General features: G+C 26.9%; 2 protein-coding genes across 2 annotated transcripts in view; both read left to right on the top strand.

Annotated features, from left to right (window-relative positions):
- Positions 1 to 3,704, top strand: part of LOC113383815 — a 9,117-nt gene extending 5,413 nt beyond the window's left edge. Inside the window, exons 4-6 of the mRNA XM_026622066.1 lie at positions 2,344 to 2,451; positions 3,125 to 3,400; positions 3,496 to 3,704. Of these exons, the coding sequence (XP_026477851.1) occupies positions 2,344 to 2,451; positions 3,125 to 3,400; positions 3,496 to 3,603 (492 nt within the window). The 3' untranslated portion in view covers positions 3,604 to 3,704. The remainder of the gene's footprint in view (positions 1 to 2,343; positions 2,452 to 3,124; positions 3,401 to 3,495) is intronic.
- An 883-nt stretch (positions 3,705 to 4,587) lies between these two features.
- Positions 4,588 to 12,668, top strand: LOC113383806. The gene is made up of 5 exons (XM_026622057.1): positions 4,588 to 4,614; positions 10,640 to 10,828; positions 11,881 to 12,000; positions 12,071 to 12,202; positions 12,585 to 12,668. Exons 1-5 carry the CDS (start codon positions 4,588 to 4,590, stop codon positions 12,666 to 12,668), a joined length of 552 nt encoding a protein of 183 aa, XP_026477842.1.
- Positions 12,669 to 12,784: the final 116 nt, after the last annotated feature.

Raw genomic sequence — 12,784 nt, 5'->3', positions numbered from 1 at the left:
TTTATATAAAACTGTTGAAAAAAAAATTTAAGCCGATTTTTATGGAACTTTTTTTGGCGATATATATCATGGTCCTATAGAACTTAGTGAAACATTACGGTCTTACGACAAGTAGTTTAATTTTAAAAATAATCAAAGTTTGAGAAAATTTGTAGTTTTTTTGACGTCTGTTAAAATTAAAAATTGATGATTTACTTGGTATAACGATAAAGTAGTTGGTCTTAATGAGCATACTAAACCATTGAAGTCCTACGGAAATTGGTTCAATTATAAAAATTGTTGATTTTTTGAAATTTACTTTTAGAAAATACTCCGAGTTAACATGTTCGTTCGTTTTCAATTATGTGTAATGAATCCAATCGGAATACTTTCAATCACTCATAAATTAATTTATTTTTTATTGATTAAGTCGATTAATTACCCATATCGGGAAGTTCATGTAACTTGCTCAAGGCAAAATACCAATACCAACTAGTTTGGAAAGCAACTGCTATTGCTTTTACTAATGCTTAATAATAAATAAAATAAATTTATAACATTATAATAAATTAGTAAACAATAATAATTAGTGAACATTAGACGGATAAAAACTGCTATGTATTTTGTAACGAGTTAAGTTTAGTTATAACGAACCCTATAGCAAAATGTAATGTTTTTTGTGGAATTTAATTTTCAGAAATTCTGCCAGATTTTTTATATGTTATATGTTATAATCCTTATTATTTTAAATTTTAGAAATTAAGCTTAACATATAACAAATCTAAACCCAGTATGCCATATTCAATGTAATCCATCTTTTAATCATTCCTACTAATTTGCAGGTCGAACAGCCTACACCAGTAGTAACAAATGCCATAAAACAAGAATGTAGAAATAGTGAACACTGTAGAAACTACAGCTCCTGTAGAAAAAGTTGTTCCAGCTAAGCAAGTGTCCGTTGTCGAAACCGTACCAGCTGCTCATGCTGGATTTACATTCACAAAAACTGTCCAACCTGTTGCGTACGTCACCAAAACTGTCCAGGCCGCTCCCGTCGTTGCAACCAGGGTTAAGGTCGCAGAAGTGGAGCAAATGACAGAAGCCCCAAAGAAGGAAGTTGTGCAAGAAGTTGCCCAAGAAGTAAGTTTCAAAAGTATAATTATATAATAGCATAATAGAATTTATGTGAAGGTTGTTTCAAGGTTTATTAAAAAGTCATTTTAATGAAACATACTAAAAAAAGAGTGCGCTTAAGGTTCACACGCGATTGAAGTAAAACTTATTTGCTACTGTACAAGATGGCATTTAAGTAAAAATAAATACATCATATAACAATTTTGAATAATTTTTATTAGTAATATGTGTTACCATATGATATACACATTTATTAGTGTCAACTATTATGCACATTTATATAATGATAAATTATAAATTATATATCTATAATAGCATTAAAAATATTTATTATATTTGAAAACCATAATGTAATTAAAGTCATACTTCAAATATGACATGATCGGTTTGCTATTGCAATTAGCATTTAGAAATAAACCTTTATTAGAGAAATGAAATAATTGCTGATTAATAAATTTTACAATATTCTTTCACGCAGTGGATTATGTTAAACAAAACCTAAACAAATATTATTTTCGCAACTTCACTCATCATATAATTGTGCTTAAAGAACTTCATGTAATTAAAATTAACATACATTCAATGACTGCTCGTATTTCTTTTCACTATTACGCTGGCGATGTAATCTCATTCTTTGAACAGCTGTAATATCTGTCTTGCCTAAAAAATATTTTTCATTTCAATAACTTCAAAGATTTATAGAAACTACGTATAATATAGAAATAATTTCTAATCAATAAACTTACGTTTAGTACATTGCACAAATGTTTAATTTGTTTTATTATTTTCAAGGAACTCGGTAAAATATTCTTCTGATTCAGACATTTTTCAGTAAATCAAGATTTGTACTACGATGTAACTTTAAATGTTTAATTATCTATGCCGATTTCTTTGTTGATATCGGTACGCATACAACGTTGATTCCGGTACGCATACAACGACAGATTTTTATTCGAATACACGACGACTAATCACAATCGACCCGTATTGAAATGATTTCATCGAGAGCGAATGACGTACAGTTCGGGTGTAACGCATTTTCCGATGCATTTGTAGAGATTTACATCCTAGTCGCGCCTAAAGAAGTTTTACTTCAAAAATATGTAAGAAAATTTCAAATATATCTAATATATTTTATTCCTTAAAAAGAAATGCTACTACGTTTCAACTTATTCATTCTGCTAAATTGCATAATGTTATAAAAATCTAATATGTTTTTGTTTTTGATAGGTGCCGCAATATTATAATACAGTTTACTTGAGGAAACGTTTCCGCCCAAGACATTTCTACAAACATTATGGATTCTATCCAGCAGTTCAATATGCATCAAATGTTGAGGTAAAGATCAAATTTACTTAAATGTATCATAAATTTAAAAAAAATGGAATTTATTGAATATTCTAAATTTCAAATTTATATTCTTGCCTTATATTTCGCTTATACGGGATATATGTTACTTGTTAACTTCCCGTAGGTATATATAATATATAAGTTATAGTAATCGCAAAAAAATCGAAAACGAAAATTTTCATATATCTTTACGTTTCAAACGTTTTTGAACATTTTGGCCTACCTTATAAAAAATGGATGTATGTGTGTGTATTTATATATGTGTGTGTGTGTGTGCGGATACAAATTTTCTTCGACGATTTCGGGAACACCGATCAACCGATTTGAATAATTCAATAAACATTCAATTTGTATTGATAAGAAGACATGCTGATTAGTTTTTGTCAAAGGCAAGTCTAGCCGTTCCGAAGATACGGGGCAATAAGTGCCAAAAACGGTAACTGAGTTTTTAAGAGAACGTAGCATCCGATTTTAATAATTCAAAAACGTTTTACTTGTATTGACAAGATGAAGAACTGATTAAATTTTTGGGAAGGCAGGTCCAGCGGTTATGGACTCTCAATACAACCACTAGTCTGTACCACTAGTTTGACATTAACTCAGTCCTATTAATAATTTTCTCTAATTTGAATATACTAATGTATATTTTATGTTCTCTCAGGTTGTTCCAGCACCAGTACAGGCCCAAGTAGTGAAACAGGTATCCATTCCTGTTCCTCCTCCGGTAGTTAGGACAGAGTTTGTAAAACAGGTTCAAGTACAACCTGCACAGGTCGTAAAGCAGGTCGAAGTTCAACCTGTTCAAGTAATTAAAGAAGTGCAACCTGTCCAGACCCATGTCGTAAAACAGGTCTCAGTACCTGCTCAAGGATCATTTGCTGCTCAAGGAGGTTTCACAGTCGGTGGTTCTAAGGGTTTTTTTGATGACATTTTCAACGTAAGTTAGATTGATAAGAATTTATAGGGAAATATTATATTCAACCTGTTACTGTCTGGTACTGTTTAATATTTATTTATTTCTTGATATTATAGATTCCTATCTCCACATTGGGCGCAGTAAATCAATTTCTGAATAATAGAGCCGCTGCTGGTGCTGGTGCCTCTGGAAGCGTACAATTCAGCAAGCAAGTTTATGGTTAAATATATATTTATTTTATCATTTTAATTAATTTTAGTTATATATAATTTAATTGACAATAGAACTAGCTCTCTATGTTCTTCTATGCTTTATGTAATGAATTCCGTCCGTTCAAATTTACTCAATAACTTTTTACTTACAATTTGTTTTGTATAATTTATTATATTATTTATAAGTCGGAATTAAGTATGTACTTCGATTTTAAATATTGACTTTCAAAAGTCTCTTATAAATTTATTTTTGAACTAAATTATTATACAGAGGCTTAAATAGTATAGCATAAGTACATTTTCCGAAACCATCCGTTAATATTTCAAAAGTTGTTAATGTTTTTGTTATGATATATGAATCATTTAGTAATCAAGAGATTTTGGAATATAGATCAAAATTGTAAGATTTATTGAATATAAAATTAAAGAACATAAAATAATACATATATTGTTATTGTTACATATTGTTATATTATGAATATAGCTCTATGTTAATATTCTGAATTGTCGGATACATAATCACATTGTTTGCGTAAAATATAAAACCTAATTTGATTAGTCATTCAGGAGTTGAATGATTCATTAATATGATTTCTAATCAAAGCTTTTCTCTGTTTGTTTTATTTATTATATACCTACAATAACATCAAGGTATTTGCATAGTATTTAACGCTCCGTTGATGGTATCAAACATATTATTATGTGTTTGTATTAAACATTAAACTTTCGTTTACTTTAGATATATTCGGATTAGACTTTATTCCTAAGTCGAACAATAATCAATATTCATGTTTTTTACAGTTTGGAAAATATTTCACAAAGAAATAAACAGAGCAATATGATTTTGATTTTGTAACTGCTATCAGTGTTTGATGAAGCTTTTTGATTAGTTTTGATTTAGATTTTAACATTTACATTTATTTAGCTAACTGTTATTAAGTTTCTATTTACAGAAGTCAGAGAAAACATATTTTTCTTTGTATTTAGAAACATAGCATGACCAAATGTAGTCGATTATTTAAGGTAAGTTAGCCCAAATTACTTTTAATTTTCTATAATACTATTTGTTTTTCTTCTTAATTTTTTGCTATTCAAAATCCTTATCTATTTCTGCTATATTATTTATTTTTGTTTGCTTATTCTATTGGCAGTTATAGCAAGTTAATTAATTATTTTTATCAATAATATTTTATTAATATATAGATGATGCAAATGCAAGTATGGCTAGAAAACTTTTAAGTAATTATACCAAAAAATATATTAAAGTTTTATCAACAGAGTGTAATCAATGTCAATTCAATTACAATCTTTCCATAAATGCGAAACAAATTAGGAAAAACATCTTATTTTTATTACATCAAATTGAGTTTAAAGAGTACAAATTAATATGGACTTTGCAATCACAGTTTGAGTATTTTTAAATCAATTTTGAAATAATACGCTTCAAAACATTTATCTACAAAATCTATTAATTTAATTGAGAATACTCAAGTCCTTTTTGAATTTCTCTAATTATATATATAACAAAGTGAAAGTGTTTTGCAGATTCTTCGATTTCGTATTGCCCGTTCGTCTGCTCGAAGAAAGTATTATTTGTACGTGCCAAACATTTAATTGATTTGTTCGTGGTAATAGAAATTCATTCGCACCTAATCGAACTTATTTTATCGATTTCTGAAATAGATTAAAGGAAATGAAATATTTAATTTATTTTTATTGAGATTGACAAAGTTGTGGCGTAGCTGTTTTGTAACAAACACTTTTTAAAAGGTCCACACTAGTCTACAGCTCTTCCCGTTTGAAATCGATGTGGATAACTTTAACTAAAGGGTTTTAGGGCTTGCTAAAATTAGTAAATAACTATATTAGATATGATGTTTTTGTTTATTAAATAAATGTAATAATAAGAGAGTATTGCGGTATAACCTTGTCGATAAATGTAAAAATGATGTATTTAATCTCTAGATATTTTAATATTATTTATTTATTCTATTTGTTCTTTAAATGACTGTATTTCCTCTATATATTTTTGTAATTTAATTTTTTTTTAATTTTTGACACATACGAGCTTTATATTTGCATAATATTAGTTAAAATTAAGTATTAAATAAAATTATTAACTACAAACATTTGAATCTCGCGCCCTTTTATCCACCTGATCGTATAATAAGAGTTAATGCTAATAGTAAGGTGACCATATTTTTTAAGTCAATTTTTATTTATGCTAATTTGGCACGCGGGGTGGTAGGGTTTTTGGCTTTAATAACAAATGCTATTTAGTGATACACTAAAAAATAAATGTGGATCTTTTTTTTAATCGCAATTGCAAACTTTTAGTAAGAACTTTATTATTAAATTATATGTAATACTCTTTTATCCATATTTTTCTTACTTTTGAGCTGTATAAAATTCTATTCAATTTTCTAGGATAAAAGATCTAAATCCGAGACAAATATTGCTTTTAGAAAAACCCGGGACACAAGGTAGAAATCCAGGGCTGTCCCTGCCAACCCGGACGTATCACCTTATAAATAGTGATATTGGTAACCACCGATTTCTTCAGGCACTTTTGTATCTCAATATTAATATAAAAAAATTTCTTATCCAATCATGGGGTATTAACCTTTCTTCATATATCCGGATTGCCAAACGAAACTATATTTACAAAATTTTAATATTTTATGTTATATTTATGCTCGCTGCAATAATAAGTTATACTATTAATTAAATGAACCAAATAAGTAAACAAAACAACATAAAGCGCAGATGCCATATTGCACCATAAAAATATGCTTTTATGAGTAAATAAAAAACTCGACTGAATGAATTAGACTCACGCTTTACACTATATTTATCAAACCACTTGTTCTCTGACCTAAATATTCAGTTACGAAATATTTCTGCACGTCTAATTACTTGTAATTTACAATAATTCGATTTCAAGTATAAGCTCTTCTCTTGGATACGTGACGTATCGAGACTAGCATGCACGTTCCGTTATTCCCAATTGTGTAATATCTTAAAAAATTCTGAATGAAATAACTTTTTCCAGATGACAAAACAAGCGTAACATCAAAATTAATTCATAATATATGTTCTATAATATATAACCTTTTTGGATACAGACATGGAATACATACAAAATACAGAATAAATGAGTATGTATTGAGGTGCTGTTGGTGTAATAAGATAATCATAGAAAACGCGCTGGCACTCTTGAGTATAAAAAAAAAATAACATAGGTAAATTTTACTTAGTTTTCTTTTGCTATTCTTTGTAGTTTTGTTTCCACTGAGGAAGAGACAAGCGTGGAACTCGAAACGTATGGATCTATTAAATTTATTTTGAAAAATATATCTAAATTTCCTTTTTTATACCTAGATAAATGCTTGTTAACAAGTTTTTTGTTTTATCAACTCGTATATACAATATATATTAATTATTTTATAGGTTTGTTGATTTGGTCACTCGCACAAAGCAAAAAAAAGCTTTTCGGGTACACAAGAGCTATTAATGATACCCTATACACTTTTTAGTACATTACGAATATATATATATATATATATATATATATATATAGAATTTGTCAGTATGACGAAATTAATTTATATAACCAATTTCTAAGTTTCTTTTTTTTACAGAAAAGAAAATTTTTTTATTCATATATATTATATTCCTTTCGTCAATAATTTTGAAGTATTTGGAATTAAACAAAAATTGAATACTTTCTTAAAATTAAAATAAACAACCCCTAAATATCATAATTGATAATACTTTGACCATAGGAGTGTGTCCTTGCGTGAATATGGAAAAACTTCCAGAAAGCTGTTCAAAAATACTAAAACTATATATATATATATATATATATATATATATATATATATATATATATATCTAATCGGGTATTGAAATAGTACGTGCTCTGTTGCTAATGAAGGCACGAGGTATTGACTTAAATAGAAGCTTTTCATTGTAATCAACGCGATATATATATATATATATATATATATATATATATATATATGTATGATTCTGAATTTGAGGCATAACATCAATAAAAAACATGAATTTCTTTCAAAAATTTATTTTAAATCCATACGTTTCGGCTATAATCCTAGCCTTCATTCAGTGGAAAAATTAGTTGATCTTAGTGTTAAATTGGAAAATTTTAATAATCCATGGTATCAGGATATGGTAATGCACTACACTATGAACTTAAACTTTGGATAAATAAAGCTCTGATTCATAAAATTGGAGGTTTATTATTTATTCAAAGTTTAAGTCTGATTAACTAATAATATATATATATATATATATATATATATATATATATATATATATCATTTTATTTTTTGTAACTTTCATTTCATTCTTTATTTATAAAAATTTTCTAGAGAGAAGTCTTATGAACTAAAATTAGTATTGAAACAAGTACACATAAATTGATAATATACTTCTAGCTTCTTGTACCTTTGGGTATTTGTTAAAAAATTGCATTAAACACAAATTTCTGAATTTATTTTACTAATCTTATTCTTTGTGTTTTTATTATGTCTGTGAAAAATGTTATTTTTGTAAACATTTTATTTTGTTTTTTAAAAATCCTTAATAAATTTAAGGTTTCTCAAGTATAATATATATTTTATATATCTCATACAAATTTATATAATTCGTTCGATTAATCAATTATTCCTATATTAATTTTTACATTCATACATTCTTATTTTTTATAATATTCTATTATTTTATAAGCCGTGAATATATTGATATTATAATAAGACAATCATGTAATAATTGTGTTTGAAGAACTTCATGTAATTAAAATTAACATACATTCATTGACTGATAGTAATTTTTTTACTTTTTCGTTGGCTATATAATCTCATTCTTTGAACAGCTGTAATATCTGCTTTGCCTAAAAAATATTTTCCATTTCAATTACTTCAAGGATTTATAGAAACTACTTAATTTATAGAAATTATTACAATAAACTTATGTTTCATACACGGCGCAAATGCTGCATTTGTTTTATTATTTTCATTATTATTTACGGCGGATAGGGTAAAATATTATTTTGATTCAGACATTTTTCATTGAATCAAGATTTGTACTATGATGTAACTCTAAAATATTTATTTATCTATGCCGATTTTCTCGTTGATGTCGGTACGCATGCAACGTTGACGCCACATACAACGACAGATCTCTATTCACATATGCGACGACTAATCACAATCGACCCGTATAGAAATGATATCATCGAGAGCGAATAAATGAATGAATCATTGGCACTCGAGTCTTATTTTATCTTATCTGCCGTAACGCACTTTCGTTGCATTTGTACGGATTTACACCCTAGTCGCGCCTAAAGAAGTTTTACTTCAAAAATTATTAAACAATGCTTTGGAAGAAAAATTAATAAAAAAAATTATCTTTCACTTTTTATTTAAATTTTGAGTAGAATAAATTTATTACCGACTTCAATACTTATTTCCACTTTCATTCCGCAACGTGCGGTTCCACACTTTCATCTTCTTCAATACATCGGTGTGGTTTCCATTGCAGCACCGTTACAGTCAGTGTCATTTTCATTGTACTTGCAATAATACAAGATTTTTCAACTATTTAAATTTGATATTTTAATATAAGCAATGAAATAAATTTCTTATATATATTTTTTTCATTTTCTCTTTTAGTTTGTGCGTTACATGTGCTAATATTTATTTAGAATTGCATAAGACGTAGTGAGAAGCAGTCAACGATAAAGGACGTGATTGATAAGAATAATTAAATGTAAGTTATTTAATTTTTATTGAAACTTTTAAAGAATTTTTTATAAGTGAGAGTTTATATTTTTTGTGATTTTTAAATATATATGTTGACTACTTGTTTTTTCTGGTGACTATAGTCCCAACTATACAACAATATATATATTGTTATATTTATAATGAATATTTGCAAAACTTAAACTTTCAAATTGCAGTAATTTTAAATAATTAAATATAATAGTATTTATCAAAATATCATTAAACTAATTCATCAACGATGTTCGACTACAAGAACTATTTTAATTGATCAGATTTTTTTTTTATTTTTTTTTTTTTTAATTGGCTTCCTAGATAATTTTCAATTATATGTTTATTTATAACATAATTTTCAGGACACATTTGTGTCCAAAACCAAATCAAACAATCTAATAAGTGACTTCATAAAGTAAAATTTTTCTAATATTTTTTACTATTTTTCTTATATCAGTTAAACTGCGTTCTATAATAATGTGTTCCGTTCATTCTATTAAAAATTATCAAAAACGGAACATCATTTTCAAACTTTTTACATGTACAGAAAAGTTGCCATCAAAATCAAATGTTTATAACAATTGATTATTTGATCAGTTCCGGTAACATTGCACAGATTGGTAGAAATCCTAGACAATAATAGAACAAAATGATGTATTCATATGGTAGAGATACTGAAGGTTTTTTTTTATTACCATACAGCTTTTAGTTAATTTACAAAAATCATGTCAATAATTTATACCCATAAGCAAACAAATTATATTTCATAATTCAAACAAATTCAACAACCATATTTTCATAATTTGCGGTTATGGAAAATGTCTAAATCTAACAAAGTTTCGCAAAGTCTGAGTAATATCAAGTATTAGTTTTTGTTTGAATTTTTAATTGAAAGTAGTCCAAGGAAATCTAGTCATTTCTAATACAAATATGATCGTTTGAAAATAGCAAGGTATGATCTCGTTCAATTTACAAGAAGATTTAAATCGAAGAAAGATAATTATTTCAATAATTGTAATTTTGATAATTTATAAAATTTGTTTTTATTCAATTTTCTTTGATTCTTTGGTATAATATAAATAACTGGAAGTGTTTCTAACAGTCTACTGTGGACAAGCCATCCTTATTTACTTTAATTTGCTCTTAAATGAATTAAAAATTTGAAATTTTCATAATTTATTATCTTTTTTTATTGTAGCCTAAGTTAATTTTTAAATGATTAATATTTCATTTTTCACTATCGTTTATAGATGATTGGCGTTATTTTCATATTCTTAACCGCCACTTCGTGCATTTTGGGAGCTCCTACGGAAACTACAACTGTTTCCGCAAGTTTTTCCGCTTCGGTGTCCGGGCCACTCAAAGTAGATCTGGTCGGCGGGCAAAGTGTGCAGTCTGAAAATATCATTGCGCCATCAGCCTCGATTTCTATAACAAAAGTAATGTTTAAAATTATTTATGTTCTTTACTATTCGTGGTTAGAGCTTTGATGTTGCAACTCAGTAGTGATATTGATTTTATGTTGATTTAAAATATGTTGACAAGTGAAAATAGCCCTTTCCGGTGGTGCATCAAATTAAAAACATATCATCAACGTAAAAATTCTAATTATGAAAATATATCAAGGAAAAATATATCAAATACATCATTAGTCCAACCATTGGGTTACATTCTATAAAGCCACATTGGTAAGAAGTATTATCAAAACAGTTTATTGGTCTCATAAGTTCTATTTGCAATTTTAATTTTATATAAAATCTTTTTGATTAAATATAGATTTATAATATAGATCATAAAAATGTTACAATTTTTTCAATATAGAAAACTTGTCATAAAAATAGGAGAAATAGGTAGAATTATAAATATACTGCACTATAAATTTTCAAAAGAAGATTATAAAAATGCGGGAATCACTTGCAACTTCAGCGCAAAAATACAATACTATACAAAAATGTATTTTTAACAATTACCTTTATTGCATAATATTTTCAAGAATTTTAAATATTTTGATTTTGAAGAAAACTGTACAAATTACTATATAAGGGGGTCCATTAATCACGTGATCGAGTTTTTAAGCATTTTTGGTCTCCTTTTCCCCCTTGGTGATACATGGTGATATTCAAAATTACCCCCCATCCCCCATCACGTGCATTTTTAGTCACCTGATAAATAGGTAAAATTTTTGTATTTTTTTTGAAAATGTTTGATTAAAAAAAAAAAAACAGTTAAAAAATAAATATGCGTGATATCTTACTGTACTCTTCCCTCCCCCATATAATATTTCGTGATTTTTTTCAAACCCCCCGTCTCCCAAAAAACATCACGTGATTAATGGACGCCCCCTAATATTGTTATATTTTTTTAGCTAAGCTAGTAAAAGATATAGAACACAAATAACACATGATCTTATGATAAGTGCGCAAATATTTTTTTTATTATAATATTATAATCAATTAATAATATTATTCTTGGTTTTATATTTCAATTTTAGTCGTTATTTGATACCGCACCTAGAAAAATTGAGTATGCAGTATTAGAAACAGAAGGGCCTTTTAGTACTAAATTGACTTTTATGGAGCAACTGCAAGCTCTACTAACTGGAAACTGGCAGGTTAATATTTTAAAATCAGTAATTTATATTAATAATTAGCATTTGTTAAACAATAATAAATCAATTTTAGCCACAGCCTATCGTAGACACAATATCAGAAGATGAAAAATATGGCAACTCAGGTGATAAATTCAGTACTGTTGGCAGAGCTGTAGTGAGTGGCTTTGAAGGGCTTTCAAACTTAATTAATAAAGTTGTAGATGTAAGTATATAATCCTTAGAAGAGTTTGTATTTTTTTATAATTATTATATACCTATATATTATTAATATTTAAAATTTAAAATCTAATCTCGCAATAAATCATTACAATTTGTTGGAAAATTCAGATCATAACAATATAAGACATATAATTTCAAAAATAATCATTAAATGTTATTTTTGTTGATAAACATCTCACTTGTATTCAAGAACAATAGCCTTCAAAGAAAATTGTTTTATTTACTTTTTTTTCAATTTAAAATTTCTAATAGTTAATTTTTGTATGTTGCAATGTTTATTTTATTATATAATTTATTTAAAAAATATTAATAGTGAATACTGTTTGTTTAGATGCATTGTTAATTAATTAATATTAAATTTGCAGTATCCATACGAAGCATTCAAGAAATTTTCTAGACAAGCAACAGCAAAGTTAAATAATCTTGGCAGTAAGATAGTTGGACTATAACCCATTCTTGTTAATGTATCTAAATCTAAGTAATGTAAATATAATTTGTATATGTTTTATTATAAATTAAAATCTATATTTTTATAATTTATTCTTGAAGTTTTCATCACATGACA

The sequence above is a fragment of the Ctenocephalides felis genome, unplaced genomic scaffold (genome assembly GCF_003426905.1).
Source record: "Ctenocephalides felis isolate EL2017-DRISC unplaced genomic scaffold, ASM342690v1 CF-g0.4_SCAFFOLD_00845, whole genome shotgun sequence".
NCBI lineage: Eukaryota > Metazoa > Arthropoda > Insecta > Siphonaptera > Pulicidae > Ctenocephalides > Ctenocephalides felis.
The sequence above is the reverse complement of the archived record's forward strand: the minus strand, read 5'-3'. Positions and strand labels throughout refer to the sequence as shown.

Coding starts and splice junctions, on each gene's coding strand:
- LOC113383806 (XM_026622057.1), top strand. CDS start 4,588: ATGACCAAATGTAGTCGATTATTTAAG. Junction 12,001..12,070: donor TACTAACTGGAAACTGGCAG/GTTAATATTTTA, acceptor AATCAATTTTAG/CCACAGCCTATCGTAGACAC. Junction 12,203..12,584: donor TAATTAATAAAGTTGTAGAT/GTAAGTATATAA, acceptor TTAAATTTGCAG/TATCCATACGAAGCATTCAA.